General features: G+C 41.7%; 2 protein-coding genes across 7 annotated transcripts in view; both read left to right on the top strand.

The window, feature by feature from the left end:
- Positions 1–20,444, top strand: part of L2HGDH (L-2-hydroxyglutarate dehydrogenase) — a 65,640-nt gene extending 45,196 nt beyond the window's left edge. Inside the window, exons 9-11 of one of the 4 annotated variants that reach the window (XM_058666408.1) lie at positions 187–318; positions 9,199–9,411; positions 13,734–13,752. In XM_058666408.1, the coding sequence (XP_058522391.1) occupies positions 187–318; positions 9,199–9,394 (328 nt within the window). In that variant the 3' untranslated portion in view covers positions 9,395–9,411; positions 13,734–13,752. Of the gene's footprint in view, positions 1–186; positions 319–1,159; positions 1,469–9,198; positions 9,807–13,733; positions 13,753–20,186 lie in introns of those variants that run through there. The other 3 variants (XM_058666409.1, XM_004584805.2, XM_058666411.1) reach the window with 3 other exon arrangements.
- A 477-nt stretch (positions 20,445–20,921) lies between these two features.
- SOS2 (SOS Ras/Rho guanine nucleotide exchange factor 2) overlaps positions 20,922–23,038 on the top strand; it is a 115,163-nt gene continuing 113,046 nt past the window's right edge. For 2 of the 3 annotated variants that reach the window (XM_058666398.1, XM_058666397.1), the window contains exon 1: positions 20,922–21,735. In XM_058666398.1, coding sequence (XP_058522381.1) covers positions 21,649–21,735 — 87 coding nt within the window. In that variant the 5' untranslated portion in view covers positions 20,922–21,648. The remainder of the gene's footprint in view (positions 21,736–23,038) is intronic. The other variant, XM_004584803.4, reaches the window with a different exon arrangement.

The raw sequence follows: 23,038 nt of genomic DNA, 5'->3' as shown, positions 1-23,038 counted from the left end.
AAAACAGTCCCAACCCAGCATTCCTTGTGAATTTGAGGTTAGAAGATAATTCTCTCTTGAGTTGACAAGATTTTTGTGATGCCACCAGAGTTAAGAAATCTAATGATTGTAAAAGTGTGTTTTTTATTGTTGTTTTGTTTTGTTTAAGTAATAAAGAATTCCTTTGTGTCTTTTCTCTGTTTCCAGTGGCTTGGTTAAACTGGTGTTGCAAAATTTTTCCTACGGAGTTAATGAAATGTATAAAGCCTGTTTTCTTGGAGAAACAGTGAGGCACCTTCAGAAGTTCATCCCTGAAATTACCATCAGTGATATACTTAGGTAAGGTGACACCATTAGGGCTGCAAATACAGGGCTGACCTAGATGAACCTGAGGTATATGTTAACTTTGTAATTCCTAAGTACACTTGCAGGGTCAGTCAGCATGTCATCTGATTCTTTGCTCTCTTTCCCAAGAAGCAGCTGAAATTCCCTTGTGGTGCACAAATTATTGCTGCCTTTTTTTGTGTTTTTTGGTGGTCATAGGGTAGTTTTGTCATTTGTAATCACCTGGCCTACTGAGCAACTCTGAAAACTTCACTGTGATACTACCTTAGCCTTTATGTTGAGCAATCATTCATCGTCCCTGAGTTGGAAAAAAACAAAAACAGAAAAACTCCTGGCCACTTCTGTGATTCCAAAGCCTTCTGTCTTTAATTCTGAATGAGATCGTGATTACCATGTTAACTCATTCGGCCAGCAACCTATTGAATAATATTATTTGAGTGACTCTTAAAACCTTTTAGAAATCCCCAAACCTGGCATCTTCCTTGCTTCATCTCCATTTCTTTTGTTCTTTCTGTGGCCATGCTTCCCTGAAAAACAAGCATTTTGCAGTTCGTAATAGTCCAAGTCTTTGCTACAGGGGTGTGAGACAAGAGTTAGTTACTTTTTTTTCTTTTTGGACATAAAAGATTTGATGGACGAGATCCATACCCTAAAGCCCACACAAGCCTGGCTTTTTTTTTTTTCTTCTTGGATGACATTTTGGGACTGCTTCTGTTCTCCCTCCGCTCCTCTTCCCGGTAAGCTGTTTGTCAGACCTTCTTTGAGGGGCTCACTCTGCTTTTGCAGCCTGCCCCTCCTTCAGCCTCCACAGAGCACTCCATGTCTGTCCCCTTAGGAGCAGCTGCTGAGCAAGCCTGATGCATACTGTCAGCAGCGTGACCGTGTATTTGAAATGAGAGCAGGCACTGGTGTCAGCTGCCTCCCCTGGGGGCCTGTCCTCGACTAAATCTGACTCTGATGCATCCTTCTGAGGCCAGCCTCTGAATCCTTGGAAGAACTATTACAACCCAGCTCATGTTTGGACTCTCAGCCCTCCTCTGCCCCACTACTTGCCTTTTGAAATGGAAGGGGGCAAAAATAGCTAAAGCTTTATTTTCATTCAGTCGTTTTCCAATAAAGACTTTGTTTCTAGCATTCAGCTCTAGCAGGATTGTAACATCGTGGTTTTTAAAATTCAGTTTTATTATTTATCAAGGTACAGTTTTGTAGGTAGATGGTAACCTTTTTGTATATGAAAACAGAGTGGTCAAATCTGACTTCTGTTTTTATTGTGAAAAAACCCATTAGGTGAGCACAGAAGTTTGTGTCAAAGCAGTGAATTCATCACTCCCCATATTCCTCTTAATAGAGGCCTGAGGGAAGCCTCAAGACCAGTAAATTTCTGGTGTGTTCCAGGAGTGGTATTAGGACCACCCCTGTGTCTGGATACAAGGGTGTGAATTTCAGTTAGCATTTTCACTGGTGTGCTGTGGCAAAATGGCACCTGGCCAGTGTAGGAAGGGACATGTGGGGACAATTCAGCCCGATCACAGGTGAGTTTCTCTTTGAAGACACTGAAGTTGAATGCATGCAGGACTTCCTTTGGGCCCTTCTCTTGATTCCTGTAGCTGTTAAACACAGGAAATTATCAGTTAGAAAAAGGAAGTTAAAGACATTGTGTTTGATACCATTTTTATAAGTTTAAAAACAAGCATAACAGTACCATAGATTGTTTATAGATTTCATGGATAATAGGAAATTAAAACCAAGCATGGAGATAATAAACACCTAATTCAGAAGCTTGCTTACCTCTGGGGCGGGTGGGTGGACAGGGAGGAACGGAGAATTCTGTGAGGTTGTCTGTCATGTCAGTGGTGCTCTAGTTCTTAACCTGTTTGGTAAGAAGGTAACTGCTGTTCATTATGTTATCTGTCTGTGCTTTATCATATGTCTAATTATTAAATAATAATGATAATATAAGTTTTCCATAGTTTAAGCTCTAGTCCTGCCTTGTCTAATCTTGAAATAGTATGTATTAAAACCATAACACCCTCTCTTTTATTTTGTGGTAGAAGCATATCAAACAGTTCTTGAGAGTCAAAAAAAAAAAAAAAAATCAATGCAATGCTCTCAGTGGGATCTGTTACCCAGGACAGTCCCTTAAATTTCATTAACCTGCCAAGGGTGTAAAGTTTGACTTGTTGTTACCTAGCCAGACCAGTTTAGGAAATCATTTTTGTGTGAGCCTTAGGTTAGAATGTAGTTATAATCTCTCAAGCATGTGCATTAGACATGCCAGCTTCTCATTGCTAAATCATGATCACCAATACTTATTTTTATCATCAAATGCATTTGTTTAGTTGATCCTTCATATACATATATATTATTTATTATGTGTGTGTGTATTTTATGATATAGTTTAGTTCCTTAGTCTGAGGGATTTTCCCTTCCATCCTCTCCCTTTCCATTCCTTCTCCTGATTGCTTTTCTCTATAATATAGCAATAACATAATCCTTCTACACCAGTCACAATTCCATCATTCTGTGATTTAAGATTTATGACATTGCAGGTGTAGACAATAGCACAAAGTCCAGCATTCTATTGTCAAGAAATATCAACAATTTCATTGGGAGTCCATCTTTTATTGAGAAGTATAGATGCATACTGCAGTGTGTCTCCACTTCACAGTATATTTGCCTCCATTATACAGTTCCTCTGGATAAACATATGTATATACACATTTACCTATATATCCATTGATCTTGTGTTTTGCATGATATTTGCCCTTTTTTACTGGCTTATTTCACTGAACGTAATGGTCTGTAGTTGGGACCATTTTGTGGCAAGTGGAAGAATTTCATTCTTTCTAATGGCTGAGCAGTATTCCATGGAGTAGATGTGCCAAGTTTCTTTAATTCATTCTTCTTTCGACAGGTGTCCAAATTGTTTCTATGCCTTTGCTGTTGTGGGTTGTGCTACTGTAAATATAGGATTACAGATCACTTTCTCATATACAGATTTCATTTCCTTTGGATATATTCCCCAAGATGGGATTGCAGGGTCATACAGTAAATCAATTTTTAGTTTTCTCAGTGCTTTCTATATTGACTTCCATAGAGTCAATATAGAGCTTACAGTACTCTTCATTTGAGCCTAAGCTCCTTTCATTTATATCCTGAATAGTTTTGACATTTTAGTCTGACAGCAGTTTGTTCATCCTGTAAGGATGTTAAAGGAAAAGGTACATGAATATGCTACATTCTTTTTCACACATATCATTTTGGAAGAAGTCTATAAATTTTCAGGCAAGATGTTTTCATAAAGATTGATAACTAGACTATACCATTTCCATGTGAAATGGCAAGGCCAAAACCCAAATTCTACAATAAAGTTGTAATGCTCTAAGATCAGAGTTTTCTAGTCTTGGTGCTGTTGACATTTTGGATAAAGTAATTATTTGTGGTGGGGGATTCTTCATAGTTTTGTATCCAGACATTGCTAGTGTCCTTAAGGGGGCAAAATCTCCCTTGTTTGAGAACCGCTACTCTAGAGAATTTGATAACTTATGCTACAAAATCTAGCAAAGTCTAAAGAAAAGATTTTTTAAAATGTCTTGAAATATGTGAAACTGAGAGTGCAGGAAAGTAAAGTGCATCTAAGGAGCAAAAACCAAAGAGGAGAATTGAAAAGCTCTGTGCTAGGTGAGGCTGATGCTGGTATTGGTTTGGAGAGATTGCAAAGAATTGCTCATTTTTAAATTTTTGTTTATTTGAGAATTAGAAAGAGGGAGATTCTCATTTGCTGGTTCATTCCTCAGATGCCCACAAGAGTTGAAGCTAAGTCAGGTCAAAGCCAGTAGCCAGGAACTCAGACTAGTTTCCCATACTGGTGGCAGGGGTCTGTCGCTGTCCCACAGCAATGGACTTGGTGCACGAGCCGATAATAACACACGTGGACTCTGACTGGTGGTCAAAGCCGAAGTTTATTAGTGGCATCAGACTTTATACACTGAGGGTCATATGGGATAAGGGAGGACGTATGGACCTTATCAACAAAACCCATCAACTGTTTCTATAGTTTTGTTTGGAACTCCTTTTGTTTTGTATATTCTGCCAAGTGTTCTCAATCACATGCTATCCACTCTACTGTGCTCATACAAATGATATCCAATCAGTTATACAAAAGGTATCCATTTGGTTGTTATCATACAAATATTATTCAATCAATTGTATTCCTGTGCTGGCTGACCTTCTAGGGTCACAATGTCCTCCTACAGGGGTCCAGTCACTTGAACTGTCACCTGTTGCCCCCCAAAGTCTGTAGTTGCTGAATTTGAAATGATAAGTGGAGCCAAGACTTGAACTCAGGCAGTGTGATATGGAATGTGGGCTTCCCAACCAGTGTCTTAGCCATTAGGAAAAAAATCCGGCCCCAGATTTATTGTTTTTTTTTTTAAAGGTTTTATTTATTTATATAAAAGGTAGAAGTAGAAAAAGGAGAAAGACAAAGAGAGAAATTATCTTCCATCCACAGGTTCATCCCCCAGATGGCCATAGCAGATATGGCTAGGCCAGGCTGAAGCCAGGAATCAGGAGCTTCTTCCAGGTCTCCCACAGGGTTTCAGGAAACCAAGGACTTGGACCATTTCCCACTACTTTCCCAGATTAGGGAACTGGATTAAAGATGGAGCAGTTGGGACTTGAACCCATGGTTGTATGGGATGCTGGCATTGCAGACATAAACTTAACTTGATACGCCAAGTGCTGGCCCCAGGTGTGCTAACATTAAGAACTGTTAAGTTTGAGTTTTTTATATATTTATATATGTATGTATTTATATAGATTTATATAGATTTATTTATTTTTATTGGAATGTCATATTTACAGAGAGGAGGAGAGACAGAGAGGAAGATCTTCATCCAATTAATCCACAAGTAGCTGCAACTGCTGGAGCTGAACCGATCTGAAACCAGGAGCCTGAAGCTTCCTCTGGGTCTCCCACGCGGGTGCAGGGTCCCAAGGCTTTGGGCTGTCCTCAGCTGCTCTCTCAGGCCACAAGCAGGGAGCTGGATGAGAAGTGGAGCTGCCGGGATTAGAACCGGCGCCCATATGGGATCCCAGTGCATTCAAGATGAGGACTTTAGCTGCTAGGCCACCGTGCCGGGCCTGCAAAAATATTCTTAAAGATCAACATTATATGGAAGTACCTAAAAAAAGTTATAAAAATTAGAGATAAGTTTACAGAAATGTGCATTTCCATAGACATTTTTGAAGATTGATGTGCATTAATTTTAAAACTTTTTGGACCAGTATGATCTTTAAATTCCATTTTCAGTGGATTTTTGTGGCACCTTCCTATTACAGATTTTATCAGAGATAAAGTTGATATTTATAATAGACATGAAATTCAGAGGAAAACAAACCTAGCTAATGCACAAGCAGGAATCAACAAGACCATAACTATACTTTTTAACTTTAAGTTACATCTGTTGATAAAAAGATGGATGAGGAGATTTGAATAACACAAAACACTTGGAGGCCTCTGTCCCCGTTACCTTATATTATTCATGTCCTCTTGGAATGTTCACAAAAGCTCGAAACTTAGCCCTAAACCAGATCTTTAGCAAAATTTAAAAATTGGGTATAGAAAACCGTATTATCTTGTCAAAGTCCATTAAGTTTGAAGATAAGTAATAAAAAATACCCACCTTCTTCACATTTGAAAAACAGGAATGGTTTTCTTCCCTCATACCAACTTAATTATTTTCAAGTAGATTTATATTTTCAGAATTGCAATACTCCCTGTGAGTTATATAAAATAACAGAATCTCTTGTTTGAATTAGCCATTGATGTCAACTGTAGCTTTCATAGCTCTTTTCCCCATGACGTAATGTTTGTCACATGAGAACAATGCAATACTGGAATCTCAGGTGAACAAATGCAGTTTATTTCATATTTACCTGTTCTAGTTTCTGAATACAGATTAACTTCTGGATAAAGTTTTCCATTCAAGTTGACTAATAAATGTTGCTGAATATATAGCTACAGATAGCACTCAATGAAATGTAGCTTAATTTACAGATAGTAATCTGCCAAATTGTGTTTCACTTGTCAAAATAGAATTTAAAATGAAGAAAAGATTAGACTTTTCTAAATTTAAGATTTCTAACCCAGGGGCCAGCATTGTGACAGAGCACAGGTTAGATTGCCATTCACAGTGTCTGGCATCCCATATGGAAATGCTGCATTAAGTCCTGGCAACTCCATTTCTGATCTACTTCCCTTCTTATGTGCCTGGGGAAGCAGAGGAAGATGATCCAGGTGCTTGGAACCTGCACGCTGGTGGGAGACCAGGATGGATACTGGGCTCCTAACTTCAACCTGACCCAGCGCCAGCTCCTGTGACCCCTTGGGAGTGAACAAATAGAAACAAGGTATCTCTCCTGCCTCTGCTCTGCTTCCCCCTCCTCTGCTCCTCTTGTTTCTCTACTTCTCCCTCTCTCCTCCTCTCCACTCCCCTCTCTCTGTTCCCATCTTCGCCCCCACCTCTCTCTTCCCACCTCTTTCTTTCTGTCATTTTCCTTTCAAATAAATAAATAACAGTTTTTTAAAAAGTAAAGTTTCTAGTCCTATTGAATACCTGCTATTTGTAAAACACGAATCTCAGTATGAGGGTAAGGTAGAGTTGCCTCATATATGGTCCATGCCCTTAAGACAATGATGGCTTATTTTATCTGAGGTATCAAGTGCAATGTTAACTAAGCTGAAGTGTTCTAAGGGGAAAGTCTACAGGCAATCTTACAAAGAAAAGCTTTACTTGCTAAAGAACACGAAAGAGTTTGGTAGTCTAAGGCCTGGCATGATGGCTAGGCTGGCTAATTATCCACCTCCAAACACTGGAATCCCATACAGATGCCAGTTCATATACTGGCTGCTCTGCTCTTCATCCACCTGTGGCCTGAGAAAGCACTAAGGATGGCCCAAAGCCTTGGGACCCTCACCTGTTGTGGCATAGTAGGTAAAGACATGCCATGATGCTGGCATCTCATAGCAGCACCGGTTCCTATCCTAGCTGCTCCACTTCCCAGTCCAGTTCCCTGCTGATGGCCTGGGAAAAGCAGCAGAGACCTGGATGAAGCTCCTGGCTTCTTCTAGCTTTGGCCTGGTCTGCCACTGGATGTTTGGCCCTGGGGAGTGAGCCAGCAGAAGGAAGCTCAGTCACTTCTTCTACATGACTGGCTATCAAAGAAATAATCTTCTGTAAAAAAAATAATGATAACAACAAATAGCCTATATCTATCCCAATTAGATCATCATCTGTCTACTGCTTTTGGAAAAGATCGGGTGTTTTTAATTAACTTACCTATTTGTATACTTATTTGATAAGCATTTACTGTATTGTTTTTTTTCAAGTTCATCAATTGTTTTATAGTTTTCATATGTCTTGTTTAACCTTATTCTGTGATTTTACATTTTTTATTATATTCCATTTTATGACACAGTTTCATAGGCTCTGGGATTCCCCCAACCCCTCCCCGTACTCTCCACCCATGGTGGATTCCTCCACCTTGTTGCAGTATTACAGTTCAAGTCCAATCATAATTATTTCATTGCAAGCGTGTACCATGCATAGTGTCCAGCATCTTATTGTCCAGATAAATTCAACGGTTCACTGGGAGACCATCTCTGGTCTGAAGGCAGAGCTGGCAGAATATCATTCCGATCAATTACAAGCCACAACATAACATCAACAACAGTTACAACCTTAAGGAGTTAATTGACATGGTATTGAGTGACCAATATGTTAGAAAATGCAAGTTCTTAACCACATCGTGTGATTACTTCATTGACATTTCAATTTTAGTTTATACATCACTGGCTGCTATACACCTTAAAATGGCTATAGGGTACTATTCAGCTGTCTCGTGTCTATTTTCATTTTTGTATTTAGTAGTTTATAGTGTTGAAGCATAATTTTTATTGAACTTGGTAGATTTTGGGATAGTCCATGTTTCCTTATAACTCTAACAAGGCATGTCAACAGTTGAGGTGCAGAACAGTTTTAGGAGGGGTGTGCAGAGACATCTTCAATACCTTAGTGAGGAGTAACTAATCTTTGTGTCCTACCTAGTAAGGTATATGAGAGTCCAGGCTAACCATTTCCTGTTTCTTACTAAGCTTTCCTTGTTGTTCTCTGTCTATCTAATTTATTTTGTTGTTGTTGTTTTGTTTTTTGTTTGGTGGGGGGGCTCCGGAGCAACCCTGATGGTCAAGTGCAAGAGAGGGTAGGGATCCAAAGTTGGAACTAAGTAAGGACCAGAGAAAATTCCTCTCCCGATTCCCGAAGGAAGTGTACTGTTCTGTTTCTGTGGACCGCTCAAGGCTCCTGGCTGTTGTTCTGATGACATTGGCTCCTGTGAGGAAGAATTTGGGCTTCTTCCATCCCATGTGGGAGATCCGAAAGGGAGTGGATGACCTCAGAGTTCTTGGCCTCCAAAGGCACTCCAATTCCCCGTGATCTCCTTAGCAGTTGGGATATAGTCCTTGGTGCCCGTACTTATAGTCCTTGGTGAGGATCCGGGAGTCTCCAGGGTTGGGATGCAAGCCTCCTCCTGCCCACCTGCTCCACTCTAGACCCAACCCCCGCTCTGTGCATGTGACCTCCTGTTAAGAGGTCATCAGGATTGCTGTTGATTCCCCCTGTATGTCTTTATAGTTGACTTTATTGTTTTGTTATAGACATTGTGCTCTATGATAAGCAAACATCTAACCCTAACAGCCTTTGACTAACCTCAGATTGTACATTTAGGAGAAAAAATATTTTATTAATTTAAGAATACTTTGCAGACCACAGCCTCTCTGTGTTAGTTAACAAACACTCTTTATTTTCACAGAGGTCCAGCTGGAGTGCGAGCACAGGCACTGGACAGAGATGGGAATCTGGTAGAAGATTTTGTGTTTGATGGAGGAGCTGGGGATATTGGAAGTCGCGTTCTGCATGTGAGAAATGCACCTTCCCCCGCTGCCACTTCTTCCCTTGCAATTTCTGAAATGATTGCAGATGAAGTACTACAAAGATTTGAGTTATGAATCATGAAAGGAGCTAGGTATGTGCTATAATCTCACATCAGCAACAGCTGTGTACTAATTGCATCCTTCAGTTTTAATCTTGGAAAATGTTTTTTCAAAACACATTTTTAGATCAAAGAGTACCACTGAATTGTTAAAATGATGTAACACAAGTGTTTTTTTTTTTAATTAAGTTGCATTTTCTTTGTGAATAAAGAGGCACATAATACAGTTGTATTTGTTCTGAATGCCTGGCTTTGCTAATACTCTGTCCTTACCAGCTGTGAATCAGACAGTATTTATTTGGCTCTTTTAGAATTTTAGAAAATAAAGTCATAAGAACAGATTTTTTTTCCCCTAAGTCAGTTTTTTAGTGTTATGATACCTAATTTCAGTTTCTTTTAGACAAAATATGGTATAGCATAGATTGGAATTTTTTTTTTAATCTTAAAGAGTCATAGAAGAGCTCACATTGTTTAGAACAATATTTGTAATTAAAATTAATAATTCTTGATTTGAGGGGTGAGCTTTTGGCATAGCAGTTAAGATGCTGGTTGAGATGCCGTTGTCTCCCAGTGCGCAAGTTTTATTACTGCTCAGGTTCCTCCTAGAGACAGCAGGCAATGCTTCGGATAAGGAAATCACTGCCACTCACGGAGACCTTCCATTGTGTTCCTTGCTTCTGGGTTTGGTCTGGCTGCTTCATAGCTTTTGAAGGAATTTGAGGGGTGGAGCCAGCAGGTGGGAGCTCTCTTTCTCCCATTGTGTCAGCCTCTCAAATTAATAAACAGATCTTTTTAAAAAGAATTTATTGATTTTTATTGAAGAGTCAGATTTACAGAGAGAAGGCGATACAGAGAGGAGATCTTCCATCCGCTGGTTCACTCCCCAAGTGGCTATAACAGCTGGAGCTGAGCCCATCTGAAGCCAGGAGCCAAGAGCTCCCACATGGGTACAGAGTCCCAAGGTCTTGAGCTGTCCTCAACTGCTTTTCCAGGCCACAAGCAGGGAGCTGGATGAGAAGTGGAGCAGCTGGGATATGAACCAGCATCCATATGGGATCCTGGCGTACTCAAGGCAAGGATTTAACCACTAGCATATCACACTAGGACCCAATAAACAGATTTTTAAAATATGTTCTTGGTTTTAAGAAAATGCATGAAATTTCACATTTTTAAGTTAAATTCTATCTTTGCTATAATATTTGAGAGAAATACTGTGCAGAACAGATTTTTAAAAAATATTCTTGATTTTAAGAAAAGACTCGTATTTTTGCACTTTAAAGCAGTTTAGATTCTTAGTCAGAATATTTCTGAAAAATCACTTGCAGAACAAATTCAGAGCCTCTACAATTCTTGGTCTCTCCGTAGCGATGTGGTGTGGTGTCACTCCTAAGTGTCAACAGCAGCCCCATGTGCAGTCTGCTGTGATCAAGAAATTAAAAGGATCTTGAACTGGCAGGACTTATTAGGAATCAGAATTGTAACTTTAAAGAAATGTTTTTTTCTCTCATCTGTTTTTCAGTCACAGTGGGGTTCCTTAAGATGTTGGTCAAGATCACTGCTGAGTCCTACCTATGTGACTTTTCAGGGCTTCTGTGAACTTATTCGAGGCTACTTCTTCATTTTTGGTACATCCCTTAGCTTTGAGGCATTCACTTTTGTCAGCCGCGAAAGTGCCTTACATTCATGTGTTCTGCATGAGGGTTTAAAGTTGGTGACTGGTGCTGTATTGTATTCTGTGTATATGTGTATGATTTATCTTTTAAGATGATTCTTCCTTTTAGAAATTGGAAAATAGAAACAGAAATGGAAACATGGCAGCCTGGCAGGGAAGCCTGTGTAATAGAACCCCATTCTCTCACACAGGCTCTCTCAGTGATCAACCCTTCATTTTTCTCTATTCCTTACAAGTTGTGTGATTAATCAGTGAGTGATGTGCATTTTAACAGGAAAAACTTTTGCTTCTATCTTTTCCCTTCCTTTCAAGACATGATGATTACATTGGTTGAGCTACCTCATCCATTAATTTGAATGGATACTCATTAGCTTATGTTCAAAAAATAGCACATCCCATGGGATTGTAACAGGCAGATACTATGCAACACTTGGAATGAGCACATTGAAAACTCTCAGAAGCCACTCACAGAGCACCCCATGGGTCCTGCATAAGAACTCATTGTCACAAGAACTGCAACACAGAGATTTTTCTGTTCCAGTGCAAGGCAACCAAGAAGCAGAAAATATTGTCATTCTCTGTTTCATCGGCAGTATGATTACATACATACCAAACTGTGAAAAACTGAAATTTTTGTAAAATCAATTGCAAGATTGATGCATTCCTCCTTCCCTGTGAATCTGTGTTATAGTCCCAAGAAATATAAATGAAAAATTTCTTGAAAATGTTTTGAATTATGTGGGATATCATATAAAGCATTTACTATTTATATCAATAGAGTTTTGTTGTTTAATATTGGTATAATATTTAAAAGTTTTGTGTATATCTGAGAGAAAATGTATGTTAGTATTAAAAATATTTTAATGAGCCTTGGTGTTGTGGAAAACATCTTTTTAAAGTCTATGAAAACTTGTACTCAAATTAACTTTCTATGTATAAGACATACATTATCATGGCTTTATATACCAGCCAAAAAAAAAACTACCCCACTTCTATATTTAAGTATATTTTTTAAAATGTGGTGCTTTATCTTTTGAGTTAAAAGTGAAGCATTTTGGATTTTAGCTTCAGAGTCTTTTATTCAGAGGAGATCGCAGAGCACAAGCAAGTTCATTTTTGGTAATTGTATTATGATGCAACTCTTACAGCCATAGGTGGATGTGTAAATCATAGTCCTTCCTGAGATCCTCTGAGAGTTTGACCTGTTGGGGGAACTGCTTTTACTGTTGGGAGAGTTCCATTTAGCCTGAGGCCGCTTGGAAATATCCCTACTGGCCTGTAAGATAACCTGAACTGTTAGAACTTTCTTCAAAGGCTAATGGTGAGAGTGATGTATATTATTTCCAGGCCATGACATGTGAGACCTTGTAGAGCCAACTTCTAGAGACCATCTACCCTGATGGCTGTGCCTGGGAGCTGTCTGCATGAGCACATCTGTGAATGTACACTGATGTCCATAGCCTGGAGGGGCTGACTCTATCCTCCCAGGCCCATGATCTATGTCTAGACTTCTTTGGTCAAATGTTTCTCTGTCTTTTGGAGTATATGTCGTCATGTAAAGATCTTGTAAATATTTTTTGAGTAGCAATTGTGAGTTCAGTCACTAACTTTTAATGCACACATAGAGGGTTTTTGAAATCTCTTCATCAGGATTTACAAGGACAGGACAAGGTAGCTAGGATAGAGAAAGCTGCCTAGAGATGTTTCCAAATAGTTCATGTTCATTAAAGAGCTTAAGAATGGAAATGAAACCCCAAATCCTTGAAGAGAAGAGCAGTGGTGAAAACCAAACAGCTCTATTTTTTCTGGCCTCAGATCCTGGAAAGGATTGTTTTTTTCCTGCCTCTTGGATAAGATGAGAAACTTTGGCATCTAAATTTGGCAGAAGAGATATGTTATGGCATGCCATGGTTTGCCTGGGATGCACAGCTTTCAGAAAGAGCTCAGGAAGCCAGTTCTCTTTTACCAGAGAACTTCAATTTTCACTCAGATTCTGCCTGAAACACTATCTTGAGAACCACTCCTTTTAATTTTGTTCTCTCTACAGTGGTGCTTCTTTCTTCCATGCTTTTCAGATGTAATTTTACTTAAATTTGTCTACTGGCAACATAAGAGATATTAATTTGTGAATAAAATTTTTGGGTATCAGGGCCCAGTGTGGTGGCCTGGTAGCTAAAGTCCTCGCCTTGAACACATAGGGATCCCATATGGGCGCCGGTTCTGATCCTGGCAGTTCTACTTCCCCTCCAGCTCCCTGCTTGTGGCCTGGGAAAGCAGTCAAGGACAGCCCAAAGCCTTGGGACCCTGCACCCACGTGGCAGACCTGGAAGAGCTCCTGGCTCCTGGCTTCAGATCAGTGCAGCACCAGCCTTTGCGGTCACTTGGGGAGTGAATCATCGGAGGAAGATCTTCCTCTCTGTCTCTCCTCCTCTCTGTATATATGACTTGCAATAAAAATAAATAAAATCTTTGAAAAAAAATTTTTTTGGATATCTGAGTAGGACTGGGAACAAGCTTCACAAATCACACTAAACACATACCAGTTTCTGTTTCCTAGAATGCCTGGTTCCTCCTGTTGCTCTTTGATGCTTCATTATTCGTTCCTGCTGAGATAAAGTACAAAGTTCTCATTGCCTAGATCCTTCTAAACACCAAAAACTAAACATGTTGATTATGTTAACAGGTCAAGAAGAAAAGATTGTCTTCTAATACTCTGTGCTTTGGAATTCAAGGATATCAAGTTGCCTTTTTCAAGTTGCCTTTTTTCGTGTTAGAACTTTGTACTTCCAAGTTAGACTGCTCACTAGAATTTCTTGGTAAGTTTTTGAAAATAAAAGTAAAGTCTAGGGCCCAGCGGCGTGGCCTAGCAGCTAAAGTCCTCACTTTGAACGCGCCAGGATCCCATATGGGCACCGGTTCTAATCCCGGCGCTCCACTTCCCATCCAGCTCCCTGCTTGTGGCCTGGGAAAGCAGTTGAGGACGGCCCAATGCATTGCAACCCTGCACCCGCGTGGGAGACCCGGAAGAGGTTCCAGGTTCCCGGCTTCAGATTGGCGCGCACCAGCCCGTTGCGGTCACTTGGGGAGTGAATCATCGGATGGAAGATCTTCCTCTCTGTCTCTCCTCCTCTCTGTATATCTGACTTTGTAATAAAATAAATAAATCTTTAAAAAAAAAAAAGTAAAGTCTAGTATGAATTACTGTGTTAGGGGAAGGTACTTGGTACAGCAGATAAAATGCTGCTTGCTTGATACCTAGGTTGGAGTCCCAACTATGCTTCTGATTCAAGTGCACACACTTGGAGGCATCAGATGATGGCTCAGATACTTAGTTCCCTGCATCTCACAAAGGAAGCTCAGTTGCATCTTAGTGCCTAGGTTTGGCTCAGTCCAGCCCTGGTTGCTTCAGGCATCTGGGTGGTGAACTAATGGATGAAGGATCTCTCTGTGTCTGTTTTTCCTTCTCCACCTTTCAAATAAAATGAAAATAATTTTTTTTATTAATTATTTTGCATTATGTGACAGTTTCATAGGCTCTGGGAATCCCCCCACCCCTCCCCACGCCCCTCCCCCCTGGTGGATTCCTCCACCTTGATGCAGTATTACAGTTCAAATTCAATCAAGATTCTTTCCTTGCAAACGTATACCAAGCATAGAGTCCAGCTACTTATTGTCCAGATGGGTTGAACAGTTTCTTGGGGAGACCATCTCTGGTCCGAAGTTAGAGCTGGTAGAATATCATCCCAGTCAATTAAGAGTCCCAATATAACATCAACAGCAATTTGCAACATTATGGAATTGACATGGTTTTGAGTAACCAGTATGTTAAAAAAAAAAAAAAAAAGAAGCAAGTTCTTAACCACAACCTATGATTAGCTCATTGACATTTCAATTTTTGTTTATATACAGGACCGGCTGCTATATACCTTAAAATGGCTATAAGGTACCATTCAGCTGTCTCGTGTCTATTTCATTTTAGTATTTAGCCATTTGTTGTGTTGAAGTATAATTTTGCTGATCTTGGCAGATTTTAGGATAATCTAGACTGGCTTGTAACTCTAACAAGACATTTGTTGACAATTAAGGTGCAGAACATTTTTTTGGGCGGGGGGTGTGCAGGAAAATCCTCAACACCATGGTGAGGAGTGACTAATCTTTGTGTCCCACCCAGCGAGGCATGAGCCAATCCACGCCAGCTCTTTCCTGTCAGATTCCAAGCTCTACTTTTTGTTGTTTGTCTATTTATTTTAGGTTTTTTTTAGTTTGTATGATTGTATGTTTGCTATGAGGGTTTTTCAGAGTGATCCCGATGGTCATTGCGAGGGAGGGTGGGGGTTCAGAGGTGGAGCCAGGCTCGGACCAGAGAAAACTCTCCTCCCTGGTCCCGAAGGACGTTTATTGTTCTTCTGTTTCTGCGGACCGCTCAGGGCTTCTGGTTGTCTTTCCGATGATGTTGGTTTCTGCACGGTAGTGTTTGGACTAAAATGAAAATAAATTTTAAAAATGTAAGTACTATGTTAGTTTAGGAAGGTTGACAAGTCATTGAAGCATTTCAAGGTTCTACCAGCATTTCCAGTTAAGAGGATGAAGGTTTTCTGCAGAATAAATATATAACAGTGGGAGTTATTATACAGACATGGCAGTTGATAACTACAGGGTTGAAGGGAATCTGAAGGATCATCCTAAGGTATTCAGCTTTCAAGAAAAGCAACAAAGTTTTCAAGGAGACAGTATTAATGGATCACACCCACAAATCACACTATTTCTTCCTAAATATAGAATAAATAAGCATTTGATTAAAAAAAACTGAAGTTTGAGTAACAAAGTGAATAAAGCATCACAATTATAAAATAAAACTTTGTGGGTTAATGGTCTGATCTATTACATTTTGTACTCCTGAGGAAAGAGATTTTTGTTGAGGGAAAGTTGTTTTGAGTTCAGTTACAAAGAATAGATCCCATTATAGCTAAATAAGAATAGATTTATTCTAAGGCATATTAATCATTAGAAAGCTGATGAAGGAGACCATAGGTTAGACTTTCAGGAAAAAGTCCCAAAGCCACACTACAAATGAAGGCTGCCAAGAATGTACTTCCAAAACAGGATGCACATACAGGGAACTGCCACAGTGAGTCTAGCAGTTGCCAGCAGAAATAGCAATTTGCAGTTTCCAAGTCACTTCTGTCTTCTAGACCTGAAACTAGTACATCTGATAGAGCCTAAGTCACATTCAAAATCCTGGTTGCACAGAAGTTCAGGAAATACTGCTTTTAGCTTTCTAATTTCTATGACTGTAGGAGGGAAGAATGTATATTACCTGCCATATATTCTATCCATCACAGTCATTATACATAAATAGTAAATAAGCAAATTCCATAATTGTTAACACTTTAGGGCAAGCAAGTCAATATTTTATTTCTTGTCTCTTAACTAAGTAGTGCCTGTTCTGTAATCTGTATCTATTTACTTACATGGTTGTTGACAAACCAATCCTGAGCTGGGAGCAGTACTGAACAGACATTTCTGGCTGACAGTGCAGCTTTCCACTATGCGGACTTAGATTTTGTTTCAATGCCATAATTAGCAAGCACTTGAATGGTGCCTTTCCATTTTATTTTCATTATAGAAGTTGGTTTCTGGAACATCCTTTTCCACATTCATCAAACCTGACTTACCATGTGATATGGTGGCAATATCTGCTTGACCTTGGTGTTGTCATCATACCAAAGGGGCATCGGGCAACACAATTGCCATTCAAAGGCACATAGTACAAGGGTACTCCCAAAAATGCAGGGAAAGAGAACTGAAAATAAGGGTTTGTTCATTTGTTTCTGTTGCAAGAAATACTGAAATTCATGCGCAGAAGTTTCAAAATGCACATTTTCCATGAATTTTTGGAGAAACTTTGTATGTATAAATTTGAAAACATTTTAAGCTAAATTAAACTCATTTTGAATTTTATTTTGATTTAATTTTTCCATCAACTTTTTGAAGACCCATCTCATACATAGCAAAAACACAATGCATGAGAGGGGAGCATGATAAATATATAAATCTTTTGGAATTTTGTAAAATGTATGCTTTCTCCTGAGAAGTCAATTTTTGATGCTCTCCAATGAGGAGATGGGAGATGGTTTTAAGTTTGAGCCTCACTGAAGGGTCAAAGGGCAAAGGTTGACTGAGCACTTGTTCTAACTTCTTTCAGGTAGGTAAACCAAGAGAAACAGAACTAGCAATGGCAATGAATCATGAAAGTGACAGCCACATTTATTGTTTCCTGTGGTATTGCTTTGGTTTGCTACTGACTGGCAGCCCCTGTAGCTTTAAATAAATTGAGGAAGTATGAGTAAGTAAATGGGAGAAATATTGAGTAAGTCCCTCTTGAAAATGTTTTTCAGTGAAGTGTACCTGGGTCATTCAAATGATCTCCCAAAAGTCACAATAAACTTGAAAAAAGCATCACAGTAATTAGAATAGTAATTATTACTGTAATTAGAATACTAATCCTAGCTGAACTTTATGATTTCACTTTTTGTTATTTATATTTAGAGCTTCCCTCTTACACATCCACAGGTTTAATGCTAATTTTTTCTCACTTGAAGCAAATATTTATAATGAAGCTCAAACTTTTTCATGGTTACTCTTAGCTAATCAGTGTGGGTTTTTTTTTTTAATACTTTATGTATTTTTATTTGAAAGGCAGATTTACATAGAAGGAGAGAGAGAAAGTAAGGGATCTTCCATCCACTGGTTCACCTCCTAAATGGTCATAACTGAGCCAATCCAAAGCTGGGAGGCAGGAGCTTTTTCTGAGTTTGCCACATAGATGCAATGGCCAAGCAGTTAGGTCCTCTTCTGCTACCTTCCCAGGCACCTTGGCAGGGAGCTGGATCAGAAGTACAGCAGGCAGGATGCAAACTGGTGCCCTTGTGGGATGCATCAGCTGGCAGTGGGAAGATTAGCCTGTTGAGCCACCACACTGGCCCCACTCATCAAAGTTTTTAATACATTCTACATTTGTATGATTGAAAATTCACAAAATCACTAAAGAAGTACACAGTAAAGTCTCTTCTTGTTTTCCAGACACCCAGTTTTCATTTCTGTGGCAAAAGACATCTTGTGTATCTTTGCAGAGGAATTATAATGAAATATGCCCTCCTTTCAAAAAATATGATTGGTACCATACCAATCATGATAGCCTGCTCTATGCACTTTGCCATGACTCTTGGAGAATGTTCCACAGAGGCTAGGTTGCTTTTATTGGATGGAAGATCTCTTTCTACTAGTTAAATAAAACAAAAGCAAATAAATAAAAATTTAAAACTATACTCTCACCAGTAATAAATTAGGGTGCCTGTTTTCACTATCATAATATGTAATCAACTTGTTTTGATCTGTGTTATTTTACTAGATAAACAATTAGCATAAAATTAATAACAATATAATTTAGAATTGAGCATCTTTATATGGCTTAGAGGCATTTATATTTCCTTTTCTGTGAACTGTATTATTTTATTTATTTATTTATAAAGATTTATTTATTTTGTTACAGTCAGATATACAGAGAGGAGGAGAGTCAGAGAGGAAGATCTTCCGTCCGATGATTCACTCCCCAAGTGAGCCGCAACGGCCGGTGCGCGCAGATCTGATGCCGGGACCAGGAACCTCTTCCAGGTCTCCCACGCGGGTGCAGTGTCCCAATGCACTGGGCCATCCTTGACTACTTTCCCAGGCCACAAGCAGGGAGCTGGATGGGAAGTGGAGCTGCCGGGATTAGAACCGGTGCCCATATGGGATCCCGGGGGGTTCAAGGCGAGGACTTTAGCCGCTAGGCCACGCCACCAGGCCCTGTATTATTTTATGATACAGTTCCATAGGCTCTAGGGTTTCCCCTCGCCCTCCTCAAGGCCCCTCCCCCGAATCTTGATTTCCGCTCTCGTGTTACAATGGGTAGTTCTTCATGGACAGTTATAAGCCCATCATTCTGTGAACTGTATTTTTACACATTATCCTTTATCCCCCATTATTTTTAGTTTTATTAATTTGTAGGAACCCATTTATATGTTAGGTGGATTAACTCTTCAAAGATAACCTACAGATATTTTCTTTTCCATATATGTTATTTGCTTTTTGACTTAACCTGTGGATTTTTGAAATTTCCTCCTTTAAAATGTCAAGTTTATCTCTCCCTTGGACTTTGTGTCATATGAAAAGGTCTTTTGTACTCTGAGCTTATAAGTGCATAACTTTATGGCTCTGACAGTTGAATCCTTGACATATCTGCAATTTTTCCTTGTGCCTAGTATGGGTATGGATCCAGTATTTTTTTTTTCTGGATGGCGCCTCTGATTGGGAAAGTTTCTGCTGGTGTCCTCCTGGGATTAGCCTCCGCTGGCATGTGGATCACATTTCAGTCGGCTTAGCTCAGAGATCACAGCTCTGATGCCTGTGGAGATGAAGCAGGTTACATAAAAGATCCAAGAGTGCCAGGGAGGGAGGACGGCCAACTGGAAGCCGGGATGGCATACTTTTCTAGAGGGCAGCCACTCCCCGAGCCTGCGCGGTATTCTCTCCCATGAATGCTGTAGGGACCAGTGTGGTAGAATCTTTGTTGAGAAAAGCCGGAAGTACAGTTTTACATGTCATCTCTAAATGTTAAAATATTAACTGCAATTTAAAAAAACTTAAATACAGCCTTGGCCAAACAAAATATGTCCTCAGGCCAGATTTGCCCGAGAAAAGTGTCCTTAGCCAAGAAGGAAGCTTCCCACTAATAACTTTACTCTTCTGTACCACAGCTTAGGAGTTAATAGCTGAGGTCTGGAAACAGGACAGACAAGGAAAGACACTGTATGCAAACCAAAGATGCTGTCCTCACACATGACAAGATTAATTGGAGAAGTACAAGCATCCCACTCTCCCACCTTTTTCCCAAGGACTGGAAATGTAGATGTGCTCATTTATTAGAGGACATTCGTGACTCTGTGGGGAGTTGGCTAAAAATGAGCTCTATGTTTTCCCACTCTGCCATTTTAATTTTTCCAAGGTAGAAAAAAAGTGCGTATTTTGCAGAGTACTTGCTTAGGCACTGATGGTGAAACTAAAAATGGTGGTACTTACTGATGGGTTTTTTTAGAGTCCATCTTTCCCTTCCTCTCTGGCTGTTGGCAAGGGACTGGACCAACTCCTCTTTACAACACGGTCAAGGTCATGTACTCAGTATCTTCAGTGAGGTGAAATTTCTGCTATGGTTTGTCAAAACCATGAGAGCAGGGGATCTTAATTCTGAATTACTAACAGTGTGACCTCGACTTGTCCCAGGATCAGATCCATGATAGGATCCTGAAGCCTACAATATTTGGTGAACAGATTAATAGCTTAAAAAACAGCCGCTGATTTTTTTTTATACGATCTGGTTTTTTGGAACAGATGGGCCAATGTAAATGAAGGACCTTTCAAGATCTTTCTTGATGGACATCATTGTTACCTGCCACCTCTGACCCCACCAGGAGCAGCACTTTACAAGCTGCCACCTCCCTGGCTCCCTACAACATCGCCCTATGAAAGTCACTGTCTTCTTTATAATAAAGAAGTCACGTAGAGCACAAATACGCTAATTACCCTGTCCCACCCAAATGGCCTTTCTCCGTCTCTAAAACTGCTTCTCTCCACTACTGTTCGGGGATTCGTCGCGTGACACCGAGTCGGGACTGCCTTGGAAAGGAGCATGGGCATAAAAAGAGTCAGTAAATTGCGCAGTCCGTCTGGAGCACGAGTTCTGCCAAGTTCCCAGGAGAGCTGGACTCCCCGGGGGCCCTGTGGCCCCAGCACCTCAGCGCCGGGCCGGCGCCTCAGCCAGTTCCGCGGCACGCATGCTCCGTGCCGGGCTTCTCCGGCGACTTGGGAGGATGAGCGCTGGGCTGAGGGGGCGGGCCGAGCGGCCAGTGCGGGGACCCGGGGCTGGTCTGCGGCCTCAGGGCGCTCAGCGCGGCTGCTGAACAGGCAGCGGCGACGGCCAGCTGGGTGCGCGCGAGTGTGGCTCTCTCACCCGACGCGCACGCCTCGCCTGTCCCCAGGGCCCTCCTCTGGAGGTGACTCGGGCAGGCAGGGCTGGGCCGGGCGGCGTTGCCGGCCAGGGAGGGCGGGGATGAGGCGATGAGCAGGCTAGCAGCCGCAGCCGCCGGCGCCGCCGCTCTCCACCCGCCGCGGCCGTAGCTGGAGTCTGGGCGGGGGGGCGGGGGGGTGAGGCCAGCCTAACCTCACCGGGCTTCGAACCCAGACAAAGGAGGAGGAGCCGCCCGAGAAGCCGGCCAGCGCCGCGGGGAACAGGGGTCACCCGGACTCGCGGGCCGCCACGCTTCCTCTGAAGGGAGCTGCGCGACACCAGGGACCGACCGGGCCGAGGAAGCCGTCCCCGGTCCCCCGCCCGCCCGCCGGCGCCGCCTCCCAGCCGCCTGGGCCCGGGCGGCAGGCGGCGGCCGCCGGCGAGGCGAGGCGAGGCGAGGCGGCCCCGTGCCCTGCCTGTCAGGCCACCGGCCCAGCCCGGCCCGGCTTGGCCCGCGGGCCGCCCCTGATGTGGAGGCGCTGCCGCCGGGGCCATGCAGCAGGCGCCGCAGCCGTACGAGTTCTTCAGCGAAGAGAACAGTCCGAAATGGCGGGGACTATTAGTCTCGGCCCTGCGGAAGGTCAGTGCTGGGGCCGGGCCGGCCGAGGCGAGCGAGGAAGGGCTGGCGGGCGACATGCCCTGTTTGTGTGGGTACCCCTGGAGGAGGGGGGGCTTCTAGAAGCACAGCTGGTTATTTAAAGGCTCAGGGCCCCCACGGTCAGTGCTGTTTCTCGGTGGCTAGAAGCTCACGATTGCCTGTTGCATCCCAAAAGACCATTTCTCAAGATTTTTTTTTTCTTGGCCTGGTCCCGGAAGGAAGGTTTTGTTATGATCATAAAACTGGATTTCATGTTGCAGTCATTTCGTCAGGCAACTTCCGCCGTTGACCAATTTGTTGTGCTCCGGCTGGATTCGGGCACGAGAAAGTCTCGCTGGTATTGACTTTCTCATACAAAATCACGTTTTGCGGGCCGGGTAGTGACTTTTGATCAAGTTCTTCGTGGGTGCGGGGGACGTTCCCTGTGGACGGTGTGCTTGTCGAGGGTGTCAGTTCGCTGAGCGGCAGGGCTTTTTGGTAACGCGTTGCCCATGTGTGAATGTCACTGAGTCACATACTCGCTCTTTGCAGTTCTCCAGAGGAATTGAAAGCACTGCCCGGGTTCCTGCCCAAGGTGTCTTACCTGTTTACATGCGATTTAGAGAGTTCCGTCCAGGTCTTCCCCTGGGTGCGGTGGAGAATTTGGAGTCCAAATGGAGAATGGAGACCAGCTCATACAAATCAGTTTTTCAAGTTTGAATGCGAAGCTAGGGTGTATATCCAGGCCATGGTGTCGAGCTAGCTCTGTAACTTTCTGTACTAAACGTGCCATCATGTTTTATAAGAAATGCATTTTGAGGTCAAAACACCTTGAAAAGCTGGAAATGGTTGCTGAACTTGGGCTCCCTTTACCCTTGATTCGAGCTTAGTCCCTTCTGCCTTCTGTGGAAAAAAGAACGGGTTTTTAAAGAATACAAACATAAATTTCAAAGACAGCCCTTGGAAAAGACACCTTCGCACATCAAGTTCATAAAATGAAAGTAAGACATGGATTGTAAAGATACGAACCTTTTCGCCAGGCACTCAAAGTTTAAGCGTTTCCATCACTTGCGTTCTCACGAAGATGATGTTGCACCACATACTTGCAGCAGAGCAAACACCAGGTCAGGTCTTTTTAGAGAACTTGGTGTGCATGACTAGGGGCAGCTGGACAGCTGTTACACTGTTAGACCAAGTGCTGGAGTGATGAGTTCATTTGACTTTTCTGAGAAGTACAGCTTAGTTCTCTATGGAAAAGGAAAGAAATGGAAAGTGTGCTGAGTAGTGATAATGAAATCTGGCCTAA

This window comes from Ochotona princeps, chromosome 6 (genome assembly GCF_030435755.1).
Source record: "Ochotona princeps isolate mOchPri1 chromosome 6, mOchPri1.hap1, whole genome shotgun sequence".
Taxonomy (NCBI): Eukaryota; Metazoa; Chordata; class Mammalia; order Lagomorpha; family Ochotonidae; genus Ochotona; species Ochotona princeps.
The sequence above is the reverse complement of the archived record's forward strand: the minus strand, read 5'-3'. Positions and strand labels throughout refer to the sequence as shown.